Below are 27,652 nucleotides of genomic sequence, written 5' to 3' on the forward strand. Positions count from 1 at the left end.
TTCTCCCATTCAGTAGGTTGTCTTTTTATTTTATTGATGGTTTCCTTTGCTATGCAAAAGTGTTTACGTTTAATTAGGTCCCATTTGTTTATTTTTGCTTTTATTTCCTTTGCTTTAGGAGACAGATACAAAAAAAAATATTGCTACGATTTACATCAAAGTGTTCTGCCTATGTTTCCCTCTAGGAGTTTTGTAGTTTCTGGTCTTATATTTAGGTCTTTAGTCCATTTTGTATATGTGTTAGAGAATGTTCTAATTTTATCCTTTTACATGTAGCTGTCCAATTTTCTCAACACCACTTATTGAAGAGAGTTTTTTTCATTGTATATTCTTGTCTCCTTTGTCATAGATTAATTGACCATAGGTGTGTAGGTTTACTTCTGGATTCTATTCTGTTCCATTGATCTATGTATCTGTTTTTGTGGCAGTACATATCGTTTTGATTACTGTAGCTTGGTAGTATAGTCTGAAGTCAGGGAGCATGATTCCTCCAGCTCTGTTCTTCTTTCTCAAGATTTAAACCGTCAGTCTTCTTGAGGGCAAGAATCATGTGTTTTTCTTGTTTGTATCTCCTATGCCTACCATACTGCCCTTAGAAATATTTCTTAAGTGAATTAATCAATTTATTAATATGATTCAGACTAGAGGATGCCTCCAGAAAATTTTTCTTCTCTTTTCTATTGATAATTCTTTGGTTTTGGGGTCAAGGCCCTTTAACTGGATGTATGGGGGAATTATCTTTCTGGCTAAAGATCTGAGTCTTTAACTCCACAGTGTCCCCATCCCTCCTCCAGTCAGTCACCATGTTTCATCCCTCTACCTTTCCAGTGTTGTCTTTCTCTCCTCTCTGTCTCTATCCTAATTTTGATGTTCCTCATCTCTCACCTGGACAACACCATGGCCTCTCAACTGGTCTCCCTGCCACCACACACTTTAATCCATCCTTCTTACTGCCATCAGAGCGCTTTTCTAAAACACAAATAGATCATGTTATTCTGCCCAGCTCCCCCCCACCCCCCCAGCTCTCATTGGCTCCTCATGGGCAACACCACTAGTGCCCACCCCTCAGCATGGTGTCCAAGCCCTGGCTGACTGAACGTTTTTAGACTCATGTTCTCTCCTGCAGACACCATGAGCAGCCCCAGCCCTAGCCCTCACTCACCAGTTGCTGCTTCCTCATCCCTCCCACACCTCTTTGCCTTTGTTCCTGTCCTTCCTTCAGCTTGGACTGTCCAGCTCCTCTCTTGAAACCTATCAAAGTCCTTCCACACCTGGAAGGCTCAACACAAAAGTCACTTGTCTGCAGCTTTCCCATCTCACGCCAGTCAGAATTTCTCTTCCCTCTCTCCTCTGTGAGGGTGACACTCATTCCTCTATCTTTCAGCTTTCACTCGGCCTCGAATCACAGCTGGTTGTTTACCTGCCAGTCTCCCTCACCGACCACTAGTTCTGAAGAACAAGAACTGGATAGTATTCCTATTTGCCTATCAGCCATAGCAGGAGCTCAATAAATGTTTATTGAGTGAATCAACCTGCTCTATAGGAAGGTCCCTCCTAGTCTGTCACATTAAAGTACCATTTGTGTTCTATATTTTAAGGTCAGTTTTATTATAATTTAAGGCTATAATAGAAGGTAAGAGATTGCACAAGAGCCTGAACAACAATGTTGTTTTCTAGCTTTCCGGCGTACCCTTAAATATGTGCAAATTAAATTATACCTGAGGATAAGAATATACCCGAGAATGAGAATAAACAAAAAGGGAATCAGTGGTTTTAAATAATATTACTGCTTTGTCTTTGATTGTTGCCCATGGTCCTTTCCAATCTAGGGGTAGTGAATGAGATGAATTAGTGCTATTTTTTGCTATGGAACTTGCTGGAAGCCCATTCTGGAATCTCTCTCTCAGAATTACATAGCCTAGAATGGCATGCTGGAACCTCATTTTAAATAGATGCCAGTATAAGAAAACAGATATTGTATTCTAATGAAATATGTCACGTGAATTAAAATGTCACATTAATTAAAATATTTTTGCTGATGTACACTTTCTATTTCTCTACATAGTAAAACAATACATGTTTGTAAAATGTTTTGAATCAAAGTAAAACTTCTTTTTCTCTCAATCTATTTCATAGTCAACACCTCTAGGGCGATATCAAAAGAGATGATAGCGAAGGCCAGAGGGATAAAGGGCGATGCATTTGGTTTTTGTTAGAGTAGATAATATGTGACTTGTTATTCTCCACCCCGTTTGGTGGCAAGGTGAGTGGAGGCCGTGAGGAGTGGTGGTGGAAGGAGTAAGATATGATTTCTTTATAGGCCCGTGAACTGCTGCCTTTTGGTCCCACTCACCCATGTTTTACTAATAATAACTAGTGAAGCTAAGTAACAAATACTAACATGCAGTGGCTTGAATGATGGTAGTGCATTTAGAGCTTGATTTTAGTTAAAATTTTATTTTTAGTTTTTTAGAAAAGAATGTTGACTTATTTGTACTGTTTTTAGTTTTTTTTGAATGGCCAGTGGATGTACATGGTTATGCCCTGTCAAGTGCTCCCTCCTTCATCTGTCTAGCCATTCATTTTCTTTTCCCCAGAGGCAATCACTTTTACTACTTTCTTGTACTGTTCCAGGGTTAGTCTATGCATTTATAAGCAAAAAGTCAGAGTTATCATACCCATTTGTGAAAAAAACCTTTCTTACACAAATAGCAGTATTCTTTATACATGTTAATCTAAAACCTTACTCTGTTCAACTGTGTGTGTGCTTGTAAAGTCCTAGAGATTTTTCCATATTAGTCCATAAAATAGCTGTCTAATTCTGATTACTTCTATCTCACTATATAACTGTAGTCTAATTTACTTAACTAGTCCTTTGTTGATGGACATTTGATGCTTCTAATCTCTTATGAGAAAGAGTGCCGCAATGAATATCCTTGTATATATGTTATTTTCCACACATGTGAGTATAGCCATAAGATAAATTCCTAAAAGGAGAATTAATTACTCAGTCAAAAGGATGTGAATATATGTGTATATATATATATATATATACACACACACACACACACATACATTTTTTTTTTTTGGTAGACATTGCCAAATACCCTTCCACAGAAGTTGTACCCATTCACATTCTTAACAGGAATGTATAATATTGCCTGTCTTCCTATAGCCTTCAAATTTTATTCTCTTTCTATATCTTTTAACACAGAGAACTGTGATGTATAATAAAATTATAAGAATGGGTCAATGGGTCTAAGTTGGATGGTCAGAAAAGGTGTTTTTAAAATTTTTTTTTTAATATTTGGCTGCATTGGGTCTTCCTTGCTGTGCTTGGGTTTTCTCTAGTTGTGGTGAGCGGGGGCTACTCTTCGTCACGATGAGCAGGCTTCTCACTGCAGTGGCTTCTCTTGTTGCGGAGCACAGGCTCTAGGCACGTGGGCGCAGTAGTTGTGGCTCACGGGCTCTAGAGTGCAGGCTCTGTAGTTGTGGCCCATGGGCTTAGTTACTCCACGGCATCTGAGATCTTCCTGCACCAGGGATCGAACCTGGGTCCCCTGCATTGGCAGGTGGATTCTTAACCACTGCACCAGCAGGGAAGTCCCAGAAAAGCTGTTTTTATTTAAAGTGTCATTTGAACACAGATAAGTAGAGAAAAATACATTTGAAGAAAACTGGAAACTGTTTCCTTGATCTGAAGAAAAAATTATTCCAAAATAGCGTCCAAACAGAGTACTGACGTATAGTAGGTGCTCAATAAATTTGTTGAATAACTTCTGTGCCTCTAATGAGTTTTGTTAAATTCTCAGCGATATAATAGGATGGCCTTATTTAAAGTCTCATAGTGGTGATAAGATCGTATATTTAAATGGCACTTATCTCTGTGATTCATTTCAATATATGCATCTTTTAAAAAAATCATGTCGCTTAATTGGTCATTTGGCTAATCACTTGCAGGTTGTATGGAGAAATAAATACAGAATATACATTATTAAAGGCAAATTTATTCCTTAAAGTGGAATTCTAAAATTTAAATTTAGAAAACATTTAAAAGAAGGAAAAAACAACATTAGTCCTCTAATCCCAGCATTCTGGTATATTTTCTTCCGGTCTTTTTTCCCCTTGTGTTAGTATGTAAATGTATATATATCATACACACATCTGTCACATGTACATATGGAATCGTCATTATGTTTTATAGAATTGTAATCACAGTGAAAAAATAATTATATAACCAGAATCAGACTCAATACTATATTATAAGCTTTTTGTTATTTTTATTTTATTAAAAATTAAAAAAAATTTTTTGGCCGTACCATGCAGCTTGTGGGATCTTAGATCCCCAACCAGGAATCGAACCCACAACCTCGGCAGTGAAAGCACTGAGTCTTAATCACTGGACTGCCGGGGAATTCCCTTCTTGTTATTTTTAAATGAACTTTTTAATCCATTTTTATGGCTTCCTAAAATTTCACCAAATGGGTATATATTAATGTATTTAACCATTGCCCTGTTGTTCAATTTTGGGTTGTTTTCAATCTTTTATTGTTATAAATCACATTGTGGTCAGCAACTTTTTCTGTTTCCTTATAATGTGTTTTCAAAATGGAATCCTGAGACTAAAGGGTATGCACAGGCTTAAGGTTCTGCTTTGACTTGCTTCTCTTTTCACTGTTCATGTGTACTGATCTGATCTGTCCCCGAAGCTTCAATTACTCTCGATGTGCTAAGGACCCACAAGCCTATATGTTCAGACTAGACCCTTTTCAATACTCCAAGCCTGTACCCAGCTACCTTTCCCTAGATTTCCACAAGCACTTCAGATCCGTTGCTCCAAACTGGACTCATATTTTCCACCAAATCCTTACCTCTTAGTAGATGACACCTCTACCCACCAGTCAGACACTCCAGCCAGACATGAAATCATCCTAGACTCCTGTCTCACTTCATCGTCTACCTCTCGCTGGAGTCCAGTGAATGCTGCTGTTTCCACATTTCTCGTATGTGCCTTTCCTCTCCACTCTTGCCACTCCCTCCTGGATGAGCGTCCTGCTATAGTTTACTAACCGGTCCTTTGCCTGACACTCCTGCAAATGACACTCGGAGGTCAGTCATTTTCTTCCCAGCTTTAGAAGCTCGCAGTGATCCTTCCCTTGAGAGGCCCCCAATTATCCAGTGTTGGTCAAACTTTTCTATCAAAATACTCCTGAGAGGCAAAGTCAACATAGACTATAAGTCCATAACGTCTTTGAAATCTTTATTTTACTTTAAAAATTCATGTGAGTTGTCTGGTCTACTTAAGTATGTATTTGTGCTTGTTCTAACATAAAATATGAATTCTCCTTCTGAAATCTTGAAATGAAATTGATATGCCCTGAAGGTGTGCTATGGCTTTTTGTGAATTTTTCTGGGACGTGATACCATATACATATAACCTCAGTTCAGTTTGAAAGGCACGCCTTTTAGAATAAAATCCAGAGAGCCCAGCAGAGCACTGTATCTCAGCCTGTCCTTAATGAACTATACGCTGGGACCTCCTCCTGTCTCATCTCTCACGGGTCCTTCCAGCCATCCTGTGTTCCAGCCGCACAGGGCCACCTGCTGTCCTCACAACACCCAGTCTGTTTCATGCTGCATGTTCTCCTCAAGAACATACCTGTTTCCCCTACCAGGAGTGCCCTTATGACTCTCAGTCCTTGCTCTGTTTACCTTCTGCCCCGCAGTTCAGTCGACCTGATGACAGCTATAGTTTTAATATTCAAATCTGCTATTATCACTTCTGTGAAGACTTTTCTGACTTTATCAAATAGAACTGGTTCCTTCTTCCTTTATAGCCCCACTGTACCATGTCTATACAGATCTTCCCGGACTTCAGCGAGGTTACATCCAGATAAACCCATCATAAGTTGAAAATATCGTTAAGTTGAAAATGCATTTAATACACTTAAACTACAGGGCATGATGGCTTGCTTAGTTTAGCCTACCTCGAATGTGCTCAGAACATTTACATTACCCTGCAGTTGGGTAAAATCATCTAACACAAAGCCTATTTGATAATAAGTATTGAAGATCTCATGTAATTTATTGAATACTATACTGAAAGTGAAAAACTGAGTGGTTTTCTGGGTACAGAATGGTTGCAAGTGTATCAGTTGTTGCGTGGCTGACTGGGACTCACTGCCACTGCCCAGCATCACAGGAGAGTATTGTACTGCATATCACTGGCCTGTGAAAAGATCAAAATTCGAAGTATGTCTTCTACTGAATGTGTATTGCTTTTGCACCATCATAAGGTTGAAAAAATTGTAAGTTGAACCATCATAAGTTGGGGACCATCTTTATATGTATATATCTCTCTCTATACCATATGTATTTCTACGTAGTATCTATAACATTCTGTTCCTTTTTTTCTTTCCCTTCCTTTCTTCTTTCTCATCCTTCTCTTCACCTACTCAATGATTTTTAAACACCATGAGGACAGGGAAACTGTTGAATTTGTCTCTGCTTGCCAAGTGCCTAGCCTAGTGTGACAAATAGAATGCATGTGGTACCTTTTAACTTTTTTTGAATGAATGGAGGAATGAAGGGCATTTTTGATGTGCTGTCAAACCGCTTTTTAATGCCCCCAGAGGTACACGCTCTCCCAATTTTACCATTGCTTCCAGATTAGGTTATCACATCAAACATTTTTGGGAATAATTTAATAGATGAAATGTTACCTTGTTTTATTTTAATATTGTTCTTTGATTACTAGGAGGTTGCCCACTTTATCATATTGCTTTATTTTCATGAATTATGACTGTTTTTAAAATTTCAACTTCTAGAGCCTTGGAGTTTTTCTTTACATTTTTCGTGGACTCTTAAAATTATTTTTATTATGTAATGTTCGATTCTGAAGTATATATATAAAAATGCTAGTAAAACTTTCTATGCTTTACTGCAAATGTATTTTTTTTCTCATATAGTTGCTTATCTTTACTTTGGTTCCTTTTACAAAACAAACAGTTCTTTATATAATAAAGATACATTAACATTTAGAATTCATTGTGGTATATGCCATGGTTGTCTAAAGATGAGAATAATTTTCTTAGGTTAGACTCTTTATTATATTTTGAAATCAGTGCTTTCAAATGGGAAAGTATAATTTGAATCCAAATATCTGTCCTCAACAATCCATTTAGCAGAGCCAGAATGATTACCTTAAAAAGTTCATTAGGTCATATCACTTCTCAACTCAAAACTCTCTGGTGATTTCCCATCCCATGCAGAGCAAAACCCGAAGTCCTTCCTAAGGTGCTGGACCTATATCAGCTTCCTTCTGGCTACTTCTCTGACGCCATCTCCTACCCTTCTCTCCTCCCTCCTCCTTCCTCCCTCACTCAGTTCCAGCCATGCAGCCCTCCTTGCTCTTCCTTAAACTCACCAATGCTCGCAACTCAATCCTTTACACTATTGTTCGTTCTACCTGCTCTTTCCCCAGACCTCCTTCACTCTCAAGTCTCATCTTATCAGATGAGATCGTCTTCCCTATGCCACCTAAAACAGTTAACCTGCCCCCACCATGTCACTCTTTATTACTTTCCTGGCATTATATTTTTCTTCGTAGCATGTATGACAACTGACTTTTTGTTTCCTGCTGTTTTCCCAGTAACCAGCTCAGAAAATAGTAGTTGCATACATTAATGAATGAATTTAGTTACTCATCTGATAACCTCTGAGATGACAACTATATAAAATGTATTTGGTATTTTTTCTTAGGTTGTGAAAAAAAATCTTTTTTTCTTACAACTTAAAAATACTACCATCATTAGTATCAGTTATTGCTATGGTTTAAATGTTTGTGTCCCGTGCCACCCCCCCCCCCACCAAATTCTTATGTTGAAATCCTAATGCCCAATGTGATGGTGTTAGGAGGTGGGGCCTTTGGGAGGTAATTAGGGCATGAGGGTGGAGCTCTCATGAATGAGATTAGTGACCTTATCAAAGAGACCCCAGAGAGCTCCCTAGCACCTTCCATCAAGTGAGAACACAGTGAGAAGGCATTACCTATGAACCAGGAAGCCCTCACTAAACACTGAATCTGCTGGCACCATGATCCTGCACTTCCCAGCCTTCAGAACTGTGAGAAATAAATGTTTGTTTTTTATAAGCCAGTCAGACTCTTGTACAGTTGACCCTTGAGCAACACAGGTTTTGAACTGCATGGGTTCACTTATATGTGGATGTTTTTCAATAGTAAATACTACAGCACTACATGATCCCTGGTTGGCTGAGTCCCCTGATGCAGAACCTCTGATCTGGAGGAAGCACAGATACAGAGGGCAGACTATATGTCATACTCAGACTTTCAGCTGTGCGGAAGGTCGGCACCCCTAACCCCCATGTTGTTCAAGGGTCAACTGTATTTTGTTATAGCAGCCCGAATAGATGAAGATAATTATTTTGGGGGGCACCTAATAATTTCTCCTGAGCACTAGGGTTCTGAAGTTCACTAGGATTTTGTGTGGCTTGGGGAATGCTGCGGTTTTGTGTGGTTTGTGTAATTTGGGAAATGCTATACTAGAAGACAGTGTGAAGGCAAGGTGACTGCCCGTGTGTCTCATGTCATTATTCAGCACATCACAGCTTTTCAAACGATTATAAAAAATGGTAGATAAAAAGAATATCACTCTTCTTATTTCTGCATGTAAGAATAGCATTCAAAAGAGATTGCTTTAGGAATAGAAAAGTTACTTCAAAAGGAGTTTTGATTAAAAATAAGCATGTAGATTGAAAGGAAGTGGGAATCTGAAACAGGAAAGTATTTAACATTAGTGATCCAGAAGGAAGATAGTAATGCAGTAGTGCTTATGTGAAGTTAAAAACAGTAACAAGGACCAAAACATTCAAAGCAATTAGATACGCATGAAATTTATGAAAATAAAAAAATTATATGACTTGTCAAATGCAAATGATACAGCTGGAGGAAAATGATCAGAGAGATGTAGTTTGTTTTTGGTGAACTCAGAAATCCAATAATGCTGAAGAGCGACCAGCGTAAGGGAAGAAGAATTAGTTGATAAAAGCTTTAGAATCCTTACTCGCGTGTCCAGCGTAAGACTAGAGGTCTCTGACAGACTTAGCAGCATGGGAGGGCTACCTGCTGAAACAGGTACAATAAAATTACTGGACTTAAAAATCATTGCCAAATGAAAATCCAGGAGCTCAGTGTCCCAGGAGCCAAGGGAGTAATTCTGTCATATCCATCATGCCTCGCTTCAAAAATATCATTTTCCTGTATTACTTACTTCAGTGATTTTTGAAGATGAGCTATTTGTACAAGGTTTTTAAACTTTGTAACATCATTTTCAAAAGCTTCAACAAAGATATTTGTTCATGATGTTGGAATAGATGTTATAAATAAAGATATTATTCACATGTAAATTCTTACATATTTACCCAGAAGAATGATCAGAGAAATAAAACAATATATCATTTTGGGTACACATATACCCACACAATCAATACCAAACATTATTTAATCTGTGGTTACAAAAAGCTCAGTTTAAAAAGCATTGGGTGTGTTTTGCACAAGAAACATGAACTATAAAACAGGGAGATGAAGTGAGTTTTGCATATAATCAGTATCTGGGTTAGGAAAAATTGGATTTAAAAGTGATTTTACAAAAGATAAAATAAAATAGCTCTTTTTAGTGGGGGATTAGCTTGAAAATATGTGTTTGAATCACGAGAGAAGAAAATGAAAGTTTTTGTATTTTCTTGAAGTCTTAGAGGGATTTGCAGTTTAGCCTTGTGATCTTCTATCCTGGAAAGAATGAAGGTGCTCAATGCATTTGTTTTAATTTAAAACTGGGTTTACGTGTAACATGTTAGAATCACCCTTAGCAGAGGTGACGGGGATCTTAAGGATCTAGTTTGACCATGTAGTTGATGTTTAATTCATCACTCTGAGCCCAAAGTTATCCAACTCTTGTCGGTGAATCTCTGATGATGTAAATTCACTTGCACTCCTGTTGTGAGTTCCATGCCTCTGGAAATTCGATGTGGAACAGGTCTCTCCCTGAGCTTACCTGGAGGCCAGACTCAGCACTTCCTCATAGCCCCAAATAGCAGACCCAATTCCACAAAGCCTTAGTAAGTAAAGTAGCTTGTACCGAATATGAACAGCGGTGCTGGTTATGGAATACATACTGAAGAGAATTTACATACTTCACAGCAAAAGTTAATTAAAATCCTCCCTAGACATCCTGGAATTCCAAATCCCTTTCTAGATATCCTAGCAACATTACCTCTGTTTTCTTTCCCTCTCCTCGCCCCCAGTTCTCTGAAATTCCCTATATCTTTATAGCAAATCAGCCCAGGTTCTTAGCTAGAATAGCTCTCTAAAAACTAAAGCCCTTCAGCTGGAGGAACTCTCCTCTCCTCTGGAGGAACTTTCCTTTTTCACTGGAAAGCAGGCCGTGAACTTCTCTTGTACTTTCACAGGCATTGGCTGGAAACAATCACTAGGTAGTAGTTTCCCTTTTCATCTCAGGGGATCTAGCAAAATATTTGCCCAACCGAAACAGACCCCTCTTATTTTGATAGAGTGAGGGGGTACTGAGAGGAGAAGGGCATATGTGGAGAGGGGCATATGTGATTGGGCTCCCCAAAAATATGGTTTTCTCCATATTACATGTAATTTACAATATTAGGTAATTGAGTGTTCTAAAAAGAGTAGTTGTATTTTAGTAAATGCCTAATTTGGTCCTAAATGGTAATTAAAATTCTTTATAACAGTTTTATTGAGCTATAATTACATCCCATAAAATTCACTCTTTTGAAGTGTACAATTAAGTGAATTTTAGTGTATTCACGATCATCACCACTATCTAATTAAAAAACATTTTCATCACTCCCCAGAGAAACCCCCTTACCCATTAGCATTCACTACTCCGTCTCCCTTGCCCTTGGCAACCACTCATCTACTCTGTCTCTGGATTTGCCTATTCTGGACATTTTATATAAATAGAATCATACAATATTTGTTATTTTGTGACTGACTTATTTCACTTAGCGTATTTTCAAGGTTCATCCATGTTGCAGCATATATCAGTACTTAATTCTTTTTCTGTGACCAAATAATATTCTATTGTATGGATATACCATATTTCATTTATCTGTTCATCAGTCGATAGCCATTTGGGTTTTTTATACTTTTTGGCTATTAGTAATGCTGCTATAAACGTCCATGTACAAGTATTGTATGGACACGTTTTCATTTCTTGTGGGTTTATGCCTAGGAATAGAATTGCTAGGTCACGTGGTAACTCTTTGTTTAACTTTTGAGGAACTATTAAACATTTTTCCGAAGTGGTCACATCATTTTACATTCCCGGCAGCAAGTATGAGTGTTCCAATTTTTCCCACACCCTCACTAACACTTGCTGTCATCTGTCTTTTTGATTATAGCCACTTAGTGGGTGTGAAGTGGTTTCTTGATGTGCATTTTCCTGATGGCTAATGATGTTGAGCGACTTTTTATGTGCTTATTCCCATTTGTATATCTTCTTTGGAGAAATGTCTTTTCAAATCATGTGTGCATTTAAAATTGGGTTGCCTTTTTATTGTGGTGTTGTAAGAGTTCTTTTGATATTCTGAGTCCCTTATCAGAATATATGATTTGCAAACATGTTCTCGCAGGTGTAGGTTGTCCTAATAGTAATTTACATTCAGGCAACACTTGACTTATTCACAGGTTGAAGCTTAGTACGAATGTCATCCAAACCCTTTGCTTTTCTCTTTGATTTATTCCAATTTGGAAAAATCTGTGCTCACAGTGCCCTCTAAAAAGAGTGCACAGAGGAAGGAAGAAACAGCAATACAGGGTCTAGCAGAGAGTATGTGCTCAATTAACTTTGGTAAATGAATGACATTTATCTATCTATTCTTGGTTCCCACCACTACTCTGACTTGTTGGGTCCCTCTGCTGGGCTTTCAGAGCACTAATATGTATTTCATGGCCTGAAAGCTCCCAGGGGGAGCGCTGAAGTATTGGAAAAATGTTCCTGTTTCCATGTGTGTGCTCTAAGCTGTCTGCCTACTCCACATTGAATGCACTAAATCTTCACGCTGTCATATGCGAGTCCTCAGACGATTTCATGATTAAAAGCAGTTTCATGATCTCCTCTTTAAGTCTGAGACTCACCAATTTCAGAGAAAGAAACATTTGTTTTTGTCAGTTCAGTGTTGACTCTATAGTGTTTTCAGTGGTCCTGGGCATTTCTATATCAATTATATTATGGATGTTTGGAGGTTCACTTAGGGATTTCATTTACTTCAATACCCTTGATCTGAGAGTGGTTCCCTCAGTGAGGTTCACTGTCCCCTTAACCAGGCAAATAGCTGTGGGGAGATGGATTTGATGCTGTGAGGGAGGGAGTCACAGCTGCCTGCCTGTCAGGTCAGCTGAATCTATTTAGGAGACCTTGTGGGGAAGGAGATGGGCCTAGCCAGGCAGTCTGCATTCCTACATCATTTACAACGGTCTATCAAGGTCATTTTTGCAACTGACATTTGACAAAAATCCCCTGTTCATCTTGAGTGCTGACTCACAGGAAGAATCAGGATGATTCATAAATGGGGAGAATCAAAGGAATTCCAGTTGGGACCACAGTTTGGAACTAAGAAATCAAAGAAGGTATATGTATGAAGGAAACAGGCTGGGGAAAGGAAGAACAGAGGGAAGCAAGCCACTACTTTGTAACCGTATATAAACAAGAGTGTAGCTTTACACCGGCAGAGCTGGCTGGCCTGCTAGTATGACTCAGCTCAGTTACCATTCCTGGTACTCAGGTGATTGTGGGTATCACGCCTGTGACACACCTATGGATGTGGGTACCTGCCAGCTAGTGAAACGGGACACATCGTTATGAGCATGCAAAATGGCCCCATCTCAGAGATGGACAAAAGGGAATTTTTAAAAAGTTAGTGGTATCAGGGAGTTAATTTGAACAAGTTTGCTGTCTCAGTCCAGGCTGAAGAAAAAAATTTCTCAATCTAAACAGCCATCAGTAATACCCCTTTATAGTATTTATGCAATGCTTTTCCTTCTCTCATAAGTGCAAACACCTCAAAGCTTACCTCATGGCTCGTCATCACAACCCTCTCCTGAAGGAAAGAGGTAGCTTCACAAACAACTGACCTGAGGCTCAGAGGTGAATTGACTCTTCTGGAGGGTGGGGGAGAAGGGTTGGGTCACTGAGATGTAGACCCCTTTTTGGAGCTAGGACTGAATCAGTCATTAAACAGATGTAAAGTCCTTTAATTTCCGTAAGAACCCTATGAGCTGGGTATTATTATTAATTTGGTAGATTGAAGAAAATCTTCCAAATCATTGAGCTAATAATGGTAGAATGAAACCATGTATCTGTCATATTCTAGAACCATATTGTTTCTGCTCTACCATATTCTGATTTACCAATTCTAACTGATTCAAGAGGTTGCCTGGAGGGTTCTGTGCAAGAAGTCTCAGCCACACGCAGTTATTCCACCTGATGCTGGTGGGGATGGGAAGAGCGGCATCGAGTACAGAACCAAAGCCTCATAGAAGGAGGGCTTTTGTCTTGGGCTTCCTTTCTAAGAGACTCACAGAAGACTTTCTGTTACACAACGGTTATACTTTGAGGGCGCTAAGGAAGGACACTGAGAAAGGGCAGCTCCTTAGAACTGCACGTGGGTAACACTTCTCCTTTCCCTCCCCGCTGTTGCCAAGTACAATAACTAGCGAAGGAAACCAGAATATGTCACCCCCACATATGCCTCTTTGACATAAAAATTATTTCGAGCCCCAGGCAATTAAGCAGCAGGAAATGCAGGAAAAGCTCTCTCCACCCTCGCCTTTTCTGCTTAAAGACAGGACACAAATTCTCCTACTGGAGACAGACTCTTAACCCAGAGACAGCACCACAGGAATCAGCAAACAAACCTTCCTGCATTAGTTAGCTCTCATATATTTACCTTCCCACAGTTGGCTGCCTTGGGAAACCTAAAACTGTATTCCTTTGTACTATCATTTCTCTACAAGTTTATTGCTCTTTGTTGAAGACACTATATAAGCTGGTGTTCTAAGTTGCCACTTTGAGTTACTTTTCATGAGGTTTCTTCCATGTGACATGTGCAGTGCACATTCATAAACCATTTTTCTCTTGTTAATCTGTCTTTCTGTTTAAGAGCCCCAGCCGAAAACCCAAGATGGGGAGAGGTATACTACCCATCTTCTATGTAGCTATGGCTAATTTTCTGTTTCTCTCTCTTTTGCTACTACCTGCTTCTTTATTTTGCCACAAGAGTTTCCTTCCTTAAAATGACATCCTCTCCTTACTTGAAAGGTAACTATTATGAAACACGGAATGTAGTGGAAATACATTCGCCATGTGAGTGGTCAATCAGTGTATGATTGGCAGGTTGGTAGGTTCTAGACAAGGATTTGGCAGCTCTGATCATCTTAGACAGATGAAGGTGGGATCAGTGTTACCCTCAGTGAAAGGATGAATACATTCCACTGGATTTATACCACATAAATGTTTTAGTTTCTGAATGACAAATATTCCTTAGTTTTCTGCTTTTACATCTGTGTTTAAATTTTCAGGATTGGGTTGACAGATTTAAATCCTTGATTCTTTCATACTTTTATAAAAATGCTTTCATTTTCTTTTGCAAATTATAGCTACAATGTACAACGTAGGAGGTTTTCACATACACAAAGACATCAGTCTTACGTTGGAGTCCCAGTGGGCTCATCATTTTTGAGAGTGAAAGATATGGATACCTTTGGATCTGAATCCCTATTAATCCCCAACTTACCGCACCATTTCACCCTCCAGTTTCGATTGGCATCCACTCCACGGCAGCGAAACCTTGAGTTCCTTGACCTTGTTTTTCTCCAAAATCGATCCTAGATGTAATGAAAAAAAGAGGTGCAGAAAAAACACTTAAGAGGTTATTCCCATGCGTTTTAGTAGCTCAGTCAGTGAATGAATCACAGCACGGAGGGGGAGGGAGGGTTCCCTTGGGAATAAAGTCCAGGGAGTGGGACGAGGACAGGATTAGCATCGGAGACTCAGGTTCATGGTCCAATTTCTGCCACAAACTTTCCTCTTACCTTCTCTTGCCCTTATTTCTTCACAGGCAAAATTGAGTGAGCTGGACTGGACTAGTGATTGTTTTCACAATTTATTTGGAAGGAGAAGTCTTTATTTACATGAAATCTTAGACAAAGCCAAACATATAAAGGAAATCAAAAGGTTGCTGCTATGCTGGGGAAGGGAGTGGAAGTCTCCTTTGTAGCTCTGGAAGCACTAGGCTAGCTGCCCACCAAGGTTCTTTCCTGTTTCAGGACTGTTTTCCATGATTTTTTCAGTTGGATAGGCAAAGTGACTTACATTGGTCCAGCTAAAATGGTATCCATCAACGTTAAACACAGGCATGATATAGAAATACAGATGATTCAACATTTTTCTCATGGTTGGGTCACTCTTATATGTTAGAAGAGCCTAAAAGACAAAGGTGACATTTTTCTTACAAACTGATCCCAAATGCAGATTTGGAAAATAAACATGAGAAATGCTTTTTATCCATGGGAAATACCAAATACATTGGGTTAAAAAGTAACAAGCTAGGGCTTCCCCGGTGGCGCAGTGGTTGAGAGTCCACCTGCCGATGCAGGGGACACGGGTTCGTGCCCCGGTCTGGGAAGATCCCATATGCCGCGGAGCGGCTGGGCCTGTGAGCCATGGCCGCTGAGCCTGCGTGTCCGGAGCCTGTGCTCCGCAACGGGAGAGGCCACAACAGTGAGAGGCCCGCGTATCGCAAAAAAAAAAAAAAAAAGTAACAAGGTAATATGAACTGTACTCTTTGACATCACGTGTTCTTTCTTGAGAATTTTGTCTCAGACTATTTATTACTGATAACATTTTAGCAAAGGTGGCAAAACACATTAATTGGGCAGCCTATGGCAGTATTTCAGATCTCGCTAAACTTTAGGATGATTAAGAAAGCAACAATTTAGATATGCTTTTGTATAATCGGTTCTTTTTAAGATTCCATTCAATTGTGGACCAAACAACTACCTAAATATTTTGATATCCTTACATGATACATCATAACACAAGCTAGTTATGTCACTTAATTGTTTCTGTCTAATTGGTAGCAGACTCAAGTCTTGGAACTTACTGCATGGACACTCTATTCTCTCCTGACTTTCCTATAAAAAGTTTAATGGACAATTATTTATTGTGTCACCTTTATCGTGGCTCCTTTGAAATCTCACTCTTGTGATTGGGTCTGACCCCAAGTCTGAAGATTCTGCACTATTTGGCCTCAAAAGAAGAGCATTGAATGTGCTAAGTCGAGTTAAGAATACAAACATTTTGAAATACCATTCCTATGGAATGGACTTTTTAAAAAGTTCTTTTTGACGCATGTTTGTCTATTTGTAAAGGACCTTAGAGAAACACATAGAATATTTGTAACAGTGGCTGCCGTGGGGAGGGGGACTGGTGGACAATATATGGGAAAGAGTATTACCTTTCATTTTATACCCATTTGGATTGTTTGAATTTTAACCATATTAAAACACAATTAAAAGTAAAATAATTATTAAATTATACATATATCTTGTTTTGGAAAATTCAATACTTAAAATTTTAATTTTCTTTTACATCCAGTTAAGTAGAATTTCTGAACCCATCATAAGCAGCATTCTGTATTTACACAGTGAGAATTCTGTTCATAGTGAGCAATCCAATAATACAATTTATTATTAGAAACTATCACTATATTAGAAATAGTAATGAAAATATAGATATATCCAAGAATATAAGATATGAGTTAAATACAATTTTATTAAATATAATTTAAATACCTATGGTATTAACAAGTTGATAAACATTAATACAATTCTTTTTTTTAACAACTTTATTGGTGTATAATTGCTTTACAATGTTGTGTTAGTTTCTGCTTTATAACAAAGTGAATCAGCTATACATATACATATATCCCCATATCTCCTCCCTCTTGCATCTCCCTCCCACCCTCCCTATCCCACCCCTCTAGGTGGTCACAAAGCACCTAGCTGATCTCCCTGTGCTATGCGGCTACTTCCCACCAGCTATCGGTTTTACATTTAGTAGTGTATATATGTCCATACCACTCTCTCACTTTGTCCCAGCTTACCCTTCCCCTCCAACCCCATGCCCTCAAGTCCATTCTCTAGTAGGTCTGCGTCTTTATCCCCGTCCTGCCCCTAGGTTCTTCATGACCACTTTTTTTTTAGATTCCATATATATGTGTTAGCATACGGTATTTGTTTTTCTCTTTCTGACTGACTTCACTCAGTACAATTCTCCTTTATTTAAGACTCAATAATTTGTTGGCCAAATAGCTTCAGTAGAACTTTCATACATGCTTGAATTTCTATTAACAGTCCAATGCCTCAAACTAGGGGAAAGTTCTGGTATGTGATTGTATATACCCTGGAATTTTGTTTTCCTCTAATAAACAGAGGTCCTCCAAAGCTTGGAGGAAGTCTCCTGGTGGGGATGGCAGAGACAAAGCAGTATGATTAGCTAATAATCCTCCCTTAAAGTTACAGGGTTGTGGCTTTCCATGCCACTCTAGAGAAGAAGAGATGCAAGGAAAGAGATTGGGACCAACAAGGCAGGAACAAAGGGGAAGGAAAAAGTCATGGTAATTTCTCTCTCTCCTCTCCTAGCATTGGGATCCATGGTCTATTTGTCTCAGTCCTAACGGGGAAGCCTCCGCTTTTCCAAGCACAGAAAGGGTGTTACATGTTAGCACGTAAGCGCCAGACTTGCTGGAGACTTCCATGGGGACTTTCTCATCTTATCCTGCCTTCTCTCCCTCCAGTGCAAATGACTGCCATACTTTTGTATTGGAGAGAGTATTATGATCTTCCTTTTTAAAAATTACAGTATACTTTAAGCAAGCAGAAAAAATACAGAGAAGAATATGTCATCCATGTGCCCACAAACTACATCTTGCCATATTTATCAAATCTTTTTAAAAGAAAATCAAGACATTATAGATAAAACTAAAGCTCCCTTTTTATCACTCTCAGATCCCATTTTCCTCCCCTCCACCAATCAGTATCCTAAGTTTGACATCATTTCCGTGCATGATTTTCTGTTTTGCTTCATACATATGGATTCATGAACAATATATGTGTGTGCTTTGAAATTTCATGCCAGTGCGATCATGATGTGTCACTCTTCAGTTGGCTTTTCTCTGCAATATTATGTTTTTGACACTTATTAATTTGATGATTTATTCATTTTAACTGTTATATGGCATTCCATTATAGGTAAATGCACAATATATCTACCTCTTATTTTGTTGCTGGACAGTTAGGTTGCTTCTGATATTTCATTGTTACAAGATTGCGGTGAACATTCTTGCACATTTCTCCTAGACATGTGTGACAGTTTCTTTATGATATATATCTAGGAATAATTTGCTGGGTCATGGACTTACATACCTTCCACTTTAATAAATGTTGCCATTTTCTGTCTAAATCAGTAAATACTTTCATTTGCAGTGAATGAGAGTTCCCATTGTTCTACAACTTACTAACCCTTGGTTTTGTTAAGATTTCAATTAAAAAAATTAGTGGGTATGAAATTATATTTTGTTGTTTTACTTCATATTTCCCTGATTATAATTTATATTGAAAAGCTTTAATACAATGGCAGGTCATTGTATAAATTGCTCACTCATATTTTTGCCCATTTTTTTCTATTAAGCTCTCATCCTTATACTCTGAATATTAATCCTTCGGTTATACGCATTATGAACATCTTCCTTTCTTGCAGCTTATTGCTTCCTATTTTCATCATGTCCTTGTTGTACTGATATATGTCTTTAATTTTATCAACATTAAATGTATAAGTTTATTTAAGAACCCATCTCTGCCTTAATATCATAAATCTATTATCTTGTATGTTCTTCAAAAAGCCCTTTTAAATTTCATTTTAAATGTAGGCCTTAAACCTCCCAGAAATGATATTTTTTACATGATATTCAGTTGGGATTTTTTTGTTTTTATTTATTTTTTGGCTGCATTGGGTCTTCGTTGCTGTATGCGGGCTTTCTCTAGTTGCTGGGAGGGGGGACTACTCTTCGTTGTGGTGTGAGGGCTTATCATTGCGGTGGCTTCTCTTGTTGCAGAGCACAGGCTTTAGGCGCGCAGGCTTCAGTAGTTGTGGCACACGGGCTTAGTTGCTCCGCGGCATGCGGGATCTTCCCGGATCAGGGCTCAAACCCATGTCCCCTGCATTGGCAGGCGGATTCATAACCACTGCACCACCAGGAAAGCCCCTCAGTTGGGATTTATTAATTTATTTTTCCATTGTGGAAGCCCAGTTGCACTACTGTACTCATCTGGACGGGTCGTCTTTTACCCAGTGAGGTAGTAGTATACGACCTCTGTCAAGTATCGAGTTTTCTTTCAAGGGTGGAATTGCTCTAATGTACTTTGGTTTATATCCATTCACCAACACCACACCATGGTTTACATAGAATCTGTTGAGTTTGGCAGGATGTCTCCCCAAACTGTCCCACTTCAAAACTGTCTTGGCTATTTTTGACTCTTCTCCATTTACATTAATTTTGAAACCGAGGTCGAGTACATTACAGATGTTCCGTTCTATATTAGGTTGTTTATTTTTGGTCACTAATGGATATTGAATTTTAGCAAATAATCTTTCTTCATGCATTAACATCATCATATAGTTGCTGTTACGATCAATTTCCATAAGTAATTTTCTATCATTAAATCATCCTTGTATTCCTGGGATAAGCCAATTTGGTTATGATATGTACTCTTATTATGTTGGCTGGATTAAGGTTGCTAATATTTACATCTATATTTTTGAGTGAGATAGGCCTATAATTTCCTTTCTTATTTTGTCCTTGTCTTGCTTTGGTATCAGGGTTATATTACTCTATTATTATTTGGGGAGTAAACCATCTAGGCCTAGAGCAGAAATGAATTAAATATAAAGATATGGTAGGGAAGATGTACCTTTGATTTCTGTTTCATTGCTTTCCGCTCTTTATTGTTTCTTTCTTTCATTGACTCTTTTTCTAATTTCTTGAGTTGAAAGCTTAGCTTATTCATTTGGACACCTTATTCTTTTCTAATATATTTATTTAAAACTATAAATTCTCCTTCAGTAGTACATTAGCTACATTTTATATGTTTTGACATATAATTTTACTTCCATTCAGTTGTAAATATTGAAAAATTTCTTTGATTTCTTTAAACCATGAGCTCTTCATAAATATTTTTATATTTTAAATTGTGAGTTTTCTTTGAGTCATACTTTTATAAATAGTATCTAACAACTGCATTACAGCCAGAGCATATGGTCTATGTGATATAGGTTCTTTGGTATCCCTTGAACCTTGCTTTACAGCCTAGTATATCGTCAATTTTTGCAAAGGTTCCAGTTGTGCTTGAAAACAGGATTAATCCTCTAATTATTGGGTATGGATTCTAGTATGTGTTTATTAGATTAAGCTTATTAATTACACTGTTTTAAAAAAAATTTTTTAAAAACAATTAATTAATTTGGCTGTGCCGGCTCTTAGCTGCTGTGTGTGGGATCTTCATTGTGGCATGGAGGGTTTTTTCGTTGCGGCATGTGGGCTCTTAGTTGTGGCATGCATGTGGGATCTAGTTCCCTGACCAGGGATCGAACCCAGGCCTCCTGCATTGGGATCATGGAGTCTTAACCACTGGACCACCAGGGAAGTCCTTATCATCTATAGTCTTACTAAAAATTTTTCCTGTCTTAATCACTGAGCTGTATTTAAAAACTCAATTATTTTAGATTTTTCACTTTTTCTTGTAACTGTCGAATGTTTTATATATTTTTAGGACGTTAACATGGCTTCATTTTAATTTAGTTAATCAATTATTTTTTGGCTGTGTTGGGTCTTTGTTGTGGCGAGCGGGGGCTACTCTTCATTGTGGTGTGCAGGCTTCTTATTGCAGTGGCCTCTCTTGTTGCAGAGCACGGGCTCCAGGCGTGTGGGCTCAGTAGTTGTGGCTCCCGGGCTCTAGAGCACAGGCTCAGTAGTTGTGGCACACGGGCTTAGTTGCTTTGCGGCATGTGGGATCTTCCTGGACCAGGGCTCGAACCCGTATCCCCTGTATTGGCAGGTGGATTCTTAACCACTGCGCCACCAGGGAAGTCCTCACATGGCTTCATTTTAAGGTTCTTCATTTCCAAACACTACATTAACTAAGGAAGCTGTCTTCTAGTGTTCTATTCTGGAGTGGATCTAATTTCCAAGACTTGCAGAACATGTTCTTCGTCTGACAAATAAACAGGGTGTCATCATATTGCATATGCTATATTTGTGATTTTTTTAACTCTCTAAGAATCGCAGCCGTTCTCCATCTGGTCAGACAAAATGAGAATGATCACAGTGTGATGACTGTCCAGTGCTGAAGAGGACGATTCAGAGACCTCCTTGCTTCAGTGCTTTAAGTAATAGGACATAGATGATTTCTCTTTTATGGTTTAGGTGATGTTTCTAGAAAAAAGATGATCATGTGACTTTCTATTTCCCATTACTCTAACACATGATAACCGTGAAGAACATGGGGGTATGCTTTCCTTCTAATAGGTAGACTCTTTTTAGCAATCAACTCCCACCACCCATACACACGGAAAAGGAGATGCCTACTAATTAGGTTCGATCTGGGCTTTCCAAGTTCAATTTCTTGACTACTATTGTTGCTTACAAGGAAGATTTAAGTAGTTGTGATCTGAAAGCCAGTCGCAAAACAATGCACCACACGCCTCAGTGTGGCAGCCTTTAGGTACTACACTCACCTTCATCAATCTATTGAAAAATACTTGGCTGAAATGGATTTTGATTTTAAGTTAAAAGATAAAGTTTTGAGTATAATCTTCTGCTAGGAAAACAATATGTTTGGTATTAGGTTATGGAATTTCTGAAGTTGATGAAGAGAGACAAAGCATGAATCTATTTGGTACTTACCACCTAGCAAGACTACTTTGACTTCCCTATCAATAGATATACATAATATACTAGAATTCACCAAATAAACTTTGGTTAAATTCGAAGAAAATTTTTGCAACTACGAAAGTCTTTGTGTGGTGTGACAAGGTTAGGCCCAAGAGTTTCCCTCCTTTTCATTGTTTTTGGATTTATTTGGTTGGGTGTTGTTCCTTAGAGCCCCATGGCAACCTGGAACGTGGCATTGTTTTTGAAGATCAGTGTTGCTGGCTTTTAAAAAGGTACCTTCTAAATTTTCCGTTATTCTTCTTCTAGAATCACCGCAGAAGACCTAAAAATAATAACCACACATTCAGTGAAGTGTACATACTGGGAGAACTAGTTGTTATAGCTGGGGCCAAAGGAAAGGCACAGTCGCCAGTCAAGCTTGAAGAATGTTCTCACCTAGAGTGGAGTGGAGTAAAATTATTTAGGGTAGAAAAATTTGTAGCACCAAAGTGGGTGCATCTTGACACAAAGGAGGTATTTACAATTCAATACTAGGAGAATTAATTAGAGCAGGAGAGGCTTCCACGGAAATGTTTAAAAAAGGGAACGTAATCTATAAAGATATTTGATGTCACACTGTGAGAAGCTCATTAAATACAATGTGGTAACCAAATAATAGTTTGGAAGCAGCATGAGCAAAAGGCTCTGTGAATGAAGGGTGGAGAACTGGAAAACCAAATGTGAATCTAGTTATTTTTTTTAAGTGGCAAACTACTTTATTTAGTAGTGAACTGTACTTACTTTTAGAATGCAGAACTCAAATGTCATACCCTAAAAAAAGTCCATCCTGAAGCTTTGTCTGGCATAAACAACTGGGAAAATATGTATTTGTATTAATGAAATAAGTATTAATATAAAGAGAGAATTCAGGAAAAACAGGTCACGAATCTAGTTATTTTTATACTTAGTTAATTTATACTTAGAACCTCCCAGAAGGCAGGTGACAATTGAAAAATGTTATCGATTATCTCTATTTTCTATTAAGAGATATAGATAAATATTTGAAATGTTTTGTATCACCAAGAAGAATATAACATTAGCTGCATGTCCACGCTACTTTTTTTCTTAAGTAAAACCACTTCATGTTTCTAGAACTTTTATGAGATAACTTTAATAACAATGGTTGGTTGTATTTTCTCAGGGCCAGCGGAGTAGAGGCCAGGACCAACTCTGTGGCATTATTAAAATCTACTACGTAAGAATCTTTTACCTACAGAAAGAAAATACAGGAGCCCTCACTTTGCATGGCTCTGATATACACGAATTTCAGTAACCATGGTTTAGTTAAATGGTATCAGTCCTCCAAGTACAGCCCAAATTTGCTACTAGTGCTAGGTCTTAACTCTACAAATCACTATGCAAATTACAGCTGTGCATCTAGTTCTGTGAAATTGTGCCACTTCTTTTGAAGTCTGTAGGTGTGTGATTGGTCACTGTACCTGTGTTACTCAGTTCACAGACAGACAGCAAAGTGTGTAGCTGTGTTGCTCCCTTGTCTTCTGGTGATAAACCCGTGTGGCATTTTACAAAAATGGATATAGTAAGAGAGAATAGGCCAACAAAGCTTAAAGTGCAGCAATAATGCAGATAACGCAGAGGGGAAATGTGACTCAAACGTAAATGTAGTTATAGAAGAAATAGCTGATGCCAGGGATGTGGACACAGCCATCATTCAACTCTAGCTATGCAGCCAGAGGAACTTAGTGAAGACAAACTTACTGACATAAATGAGGAAAACGGTCGTACTGGAAAGGAGGACGATGTCCCAGAAGAAATGAAGCTGTCAACATTTCACATTAAAGGAACTCTTGCAGGTATTTTTCGACATTGAAAGCACAAAGGAAAAAAATACTGGAAGCTGATCCCAGCTATGAAAGGAGTATGACAATTTGCCAAGGCATAAAAAAGATGCCCACTTCATGTTGTAAGTTATATAATGAAAAGTAAGCACTGTCCAAACTACCCGTGATAAAGCTTGTCACAAAGAAACAAGGCATTTACTTATCAATATTTCTAATGTTTTAAATTATCGTGTAATAAATATTTCACTATCTTGGTGATTCCCTTACACATTTATAACAGAGTAAGAGAGTTTTTCATCTTTTGACAAAAATACGTAAAGGTCATGGAACAAACATAATTTTCCCCATTGATTATCAAGATAGATTGTTATGGCTTCAGGTTGCATGGTCACTTCTATTGAGACAGTCCTGCACTTGTGTGCAGGAAAAGTGAAGACTGCCTGTATAAACAGTGCCTGTATAAACAATGCCCAGGACATTCTCAAATATTGAATAGTGGAGTGCAATGGCTTTCAATTCAATTAAAGTGAACAAACATTAATATAGACCCTGCTATATATAAGACATTATAAATTGAATAAAAAGGGAGAAAGATCTCGGAGGGTGCAGAGGATTAAAGAGAAGATTGGGGAGGGTGAGAAGGATGGGAGAATATAAGGAGTTAAAGGCACTAAAGGGCTGGCAGAAAACAAATCAAAATGTTGCAGTTACTGGGATGGTAGTGAACAAAGTCAGAATTAAAAAAAAATGCAGATCGTTTTTATATGATGAACTATTTTTTTATTATGCCATTAAGAACAAAGACTTATTTGCTTACTCAGGTGAACTCACTAAATATTTGATCTGGCCTTAATTACCCTCTCAATTATTTATTCCCTGGCTTTTGGCACATTTTATACATACAACTTAAGTTCCCTTCTTTAAAAAGTTTATTTTATTTTTAGTAATACATTCCTTAACCAAACCTCTGAGTTTCACACCTACATTTGAGGGTTTATATTATGTTTTTACCTTTAATTTTCAGCAAGACATAATGAGACTAAGAAAGGTGATGATGTAAAAGGAGTGGTTTTGGGGAAGCTCTTGGATTCTGGGAGAAAGAGCCTTCCCATTCTGGAAAGCTTTCCCAGTTGCAGGACGTCTCCCACAATGACTACTCCAAGTCTTCCTTAGAGCTCTGTCCTATACACACAATCCCCCATAGTCCCCAGATATTACTGTTTACTCTGCTCAGAATCATCAGCTGGTTCTTAGAAAATCACTCCCTTTCCTGAAAGTCTCCTCTTCCTGTTTTTGGTTATTTGAACTATCTACATAGTACACCTGAATCACATGCCAGGTTTGGGCACCAGGATTAGCCATCCTTAGTGCCGAGTGTAGATGCCTGGGAACATGTAAACGGAGGTGGTTTTCCAGTGTAATCAGGCTGGGCCTGGAAGGGTGAGGTTTCACATCACATAGCAGCAGAGGAATACCATGGTTCACCTGGGAATTAAGGAAGTTTTCCTTTGCTTTTTCTTCTTTCTTTTCTTTCTTTTTTTGTGCTGCTACCTTTCTGTAACAGGACCAAATTAGATCCACCTGCATATTATGCTTCTTCAAAGTCTGGAAGAACTTTCCATTTCAGAGCATTCTTGTCCCAGTTTTCCCATGGATCATCTTCTCACAAACCCTTGCTTTGTCTTTGGTCTGTCACTGAGTTAAATAGAATTCATCCATTGATTTTAAAATACCTGTAGGAATATATGACTCAAGCATAAATGAGTTTAGTTTGAGAATGAAACTATTCAGTTTTGGCTGGGTTAAATTTGTTTAAAACATCATTTTGGGTTCTGTTTAATATAGAAAATACGGAAAATTCAAAAAAACATAGAGAAGAAAAAAATCACCCATAATTCTTTTAGCATTTAGTATATTTCTCATGTATATGTATCTCAGATATAGATTTTACAACATGGAAATTATAATGTCCATGCTAGGTTTTTTTTTTTCAGGTTGTAATAAATTTAAAAAATTAAAAACATTTTTATTTTTATGTATTAATTTTTATTGGAGTATAGTTTACAATGTTGTGTTTCTGCTGTACAGCAAGGTGAATCAGTTATACATATACATATATCCACTCTTTTTTTAGGTTCTATTCCCATATAGGTCATTAACAGTATTGAGTAGAGTTCCCTGTGCTATACAGTAGGTTCTTATTAGTTATCTATTTTATACATAGTAGTGCATATATGTCAATCCCAATCTCCCAGTCCATCCCACCCCTCTGCCCCCTTTGGTATCCATACATTTGTTCTCGACGTCTGTGTGTCTATTTCTGCTTTGCAAATAAGTTTATCTATACCATTTTTCTAGATTCCACTGCATTAATATACGATATTTGTTTTTCTGACTTACTTCACTCTGTATGACAGCCTCTAGGTCCATCCACATCTCTACAGATGATCCAATTTCGTTCCTTTTTATGGCTGAGTAATAGTTCATTGTATGTATGTACCACATCTTCTTTATCCATTCCTCTGTTGATAGGTATTTAGGTTGCTTCCATGTCCTGGCTATTGTAAATAGTGCTGCAGTGAACACTTGGGTACATGTATCTTTTTGAATTATGGTTTTTTCTGGGTATACGCCCAGGAGTTGGATTGCTGGATCATATGGTAGTTCTATTTTTAGTTTTTTAAGGAACCTCAATACTGTTCTCCATAGTAGCTGTACCAATTTACTTTCCCACTAACTATGTAGGAGGATTCCCTTTTCTCCACACCCTCTCCAGCATTTATTGTTTGTAGATTTTTTGATGATGGCTATTCTGACCGGCGTGAGGTGATACCTCATTGTAGTTTTGACTTGTACTTCTCTGTTAATTAGTGATGTTGAGCATCTTTTCACATGCTTTTTGGCCATCTGTATGTCTTCTTTGGAGAAATGTCTATTTAGATCTTCTGCCCATTTTTTGATTGGGTTGTTTGTTTTTTTGACACTGAGCTACATGAGCTGTTTATGTAATTTGGAGATTCAACCCTTGTTGGTCACTTCGTTTGCAAATATTTTCTCCCATTGTGTGGGTTGTCTTTTTTCATTTTGTTTATGCTTTCGTTTGCTGTGTGTCCATGCTGGTTTTTTTAAATTTTTATTTTATTGACGTAGCAGCATGTCACAGGCAGTTTCCCGTATCTTTAAATGCTCCTTTAATATATTTTATAAAGTCAGGGCTATCAATCATTTCTTTCTATGCCTTCCTCCTTTCTTTGCTTTTATGCTTGGAAATGTCTTCCTCACTTGGAAATCAAATGAATATTTCCCAGAGTTACTTTCTACATATTCTATGAATAAAGACTCTGGTCAAATTTGTCCCAGCAATGTAGAATTATTTGAGGGAAAAATTAAGTGCTATACATAATTCTGGGCCAGCTAGCACCAGCCATGGCTTGACATACTCAATCCTGGAGATTGACATTTTAAAACTCTCAAAAGTGAACAAAGCCCAAATTACCTCATTCAGTTGGTGATGATTCTGAGAAACGAAGCAAATGCCATTCCATCAGCATTGGCAACAAAGAATTAAGTGGCCTTTCCACAATTAAAAAAATAAAACAATGAAAAATAAAAAGATGTTAAAAATGGGCTGCTGTTGAAAATTGCTTGCCTACCCCACTATCAATATGACTCCCCCCTGGACTTCCCTGGTGGTGCAGTGGTTAAGAATCCACCGGTCAATGCAGGGGACACGGGTTCGAGCCCTGGTC

The 27,652-nt window shown here is 38.1% G+C and overlaps 1 protein-coding gene across 1 annotated transcript in view; it reads right to left on the bottom strand.

The window, feature by feature from the left end:
* CPA6 (carboxypeptidase A6) overlaps positions 1-27,652 on the bottom strand; it is a 260,841-nt gene that overhangs the window by 27,444 nt on the left and 205,745 nt on the right. Inside the window, exons 7-8 of the mRNA XM_030859604.2 lie at positions 15,426-15,536; positions 14,848-14,938 (exon numbers count right to left, since the gene is read on the bottom strand). Of these exons, the coding sequence (XP_030715464.1) occupies positions 14,848-14,938; positions 15,426-15,536 (202 nt within the window). The remainder of the gene's footprint in view (positions 1-14,847; positions 14,939-15,425; positions 15,537-27,652) is intronic.

The sequence above is a fragment of the Globicephala melas genome, chromosome 17 (genome assembly GCF_963455315.2).
Source record: "Globicephala melas chromosome 17, mGloMel1.2, whole genome shotgun sequence".
NCBI lineage: Eukaryota > Metazoa > Chordata > Mammalia > Artiodactyla > Delphinidae > Globicephala > Globicephala melas.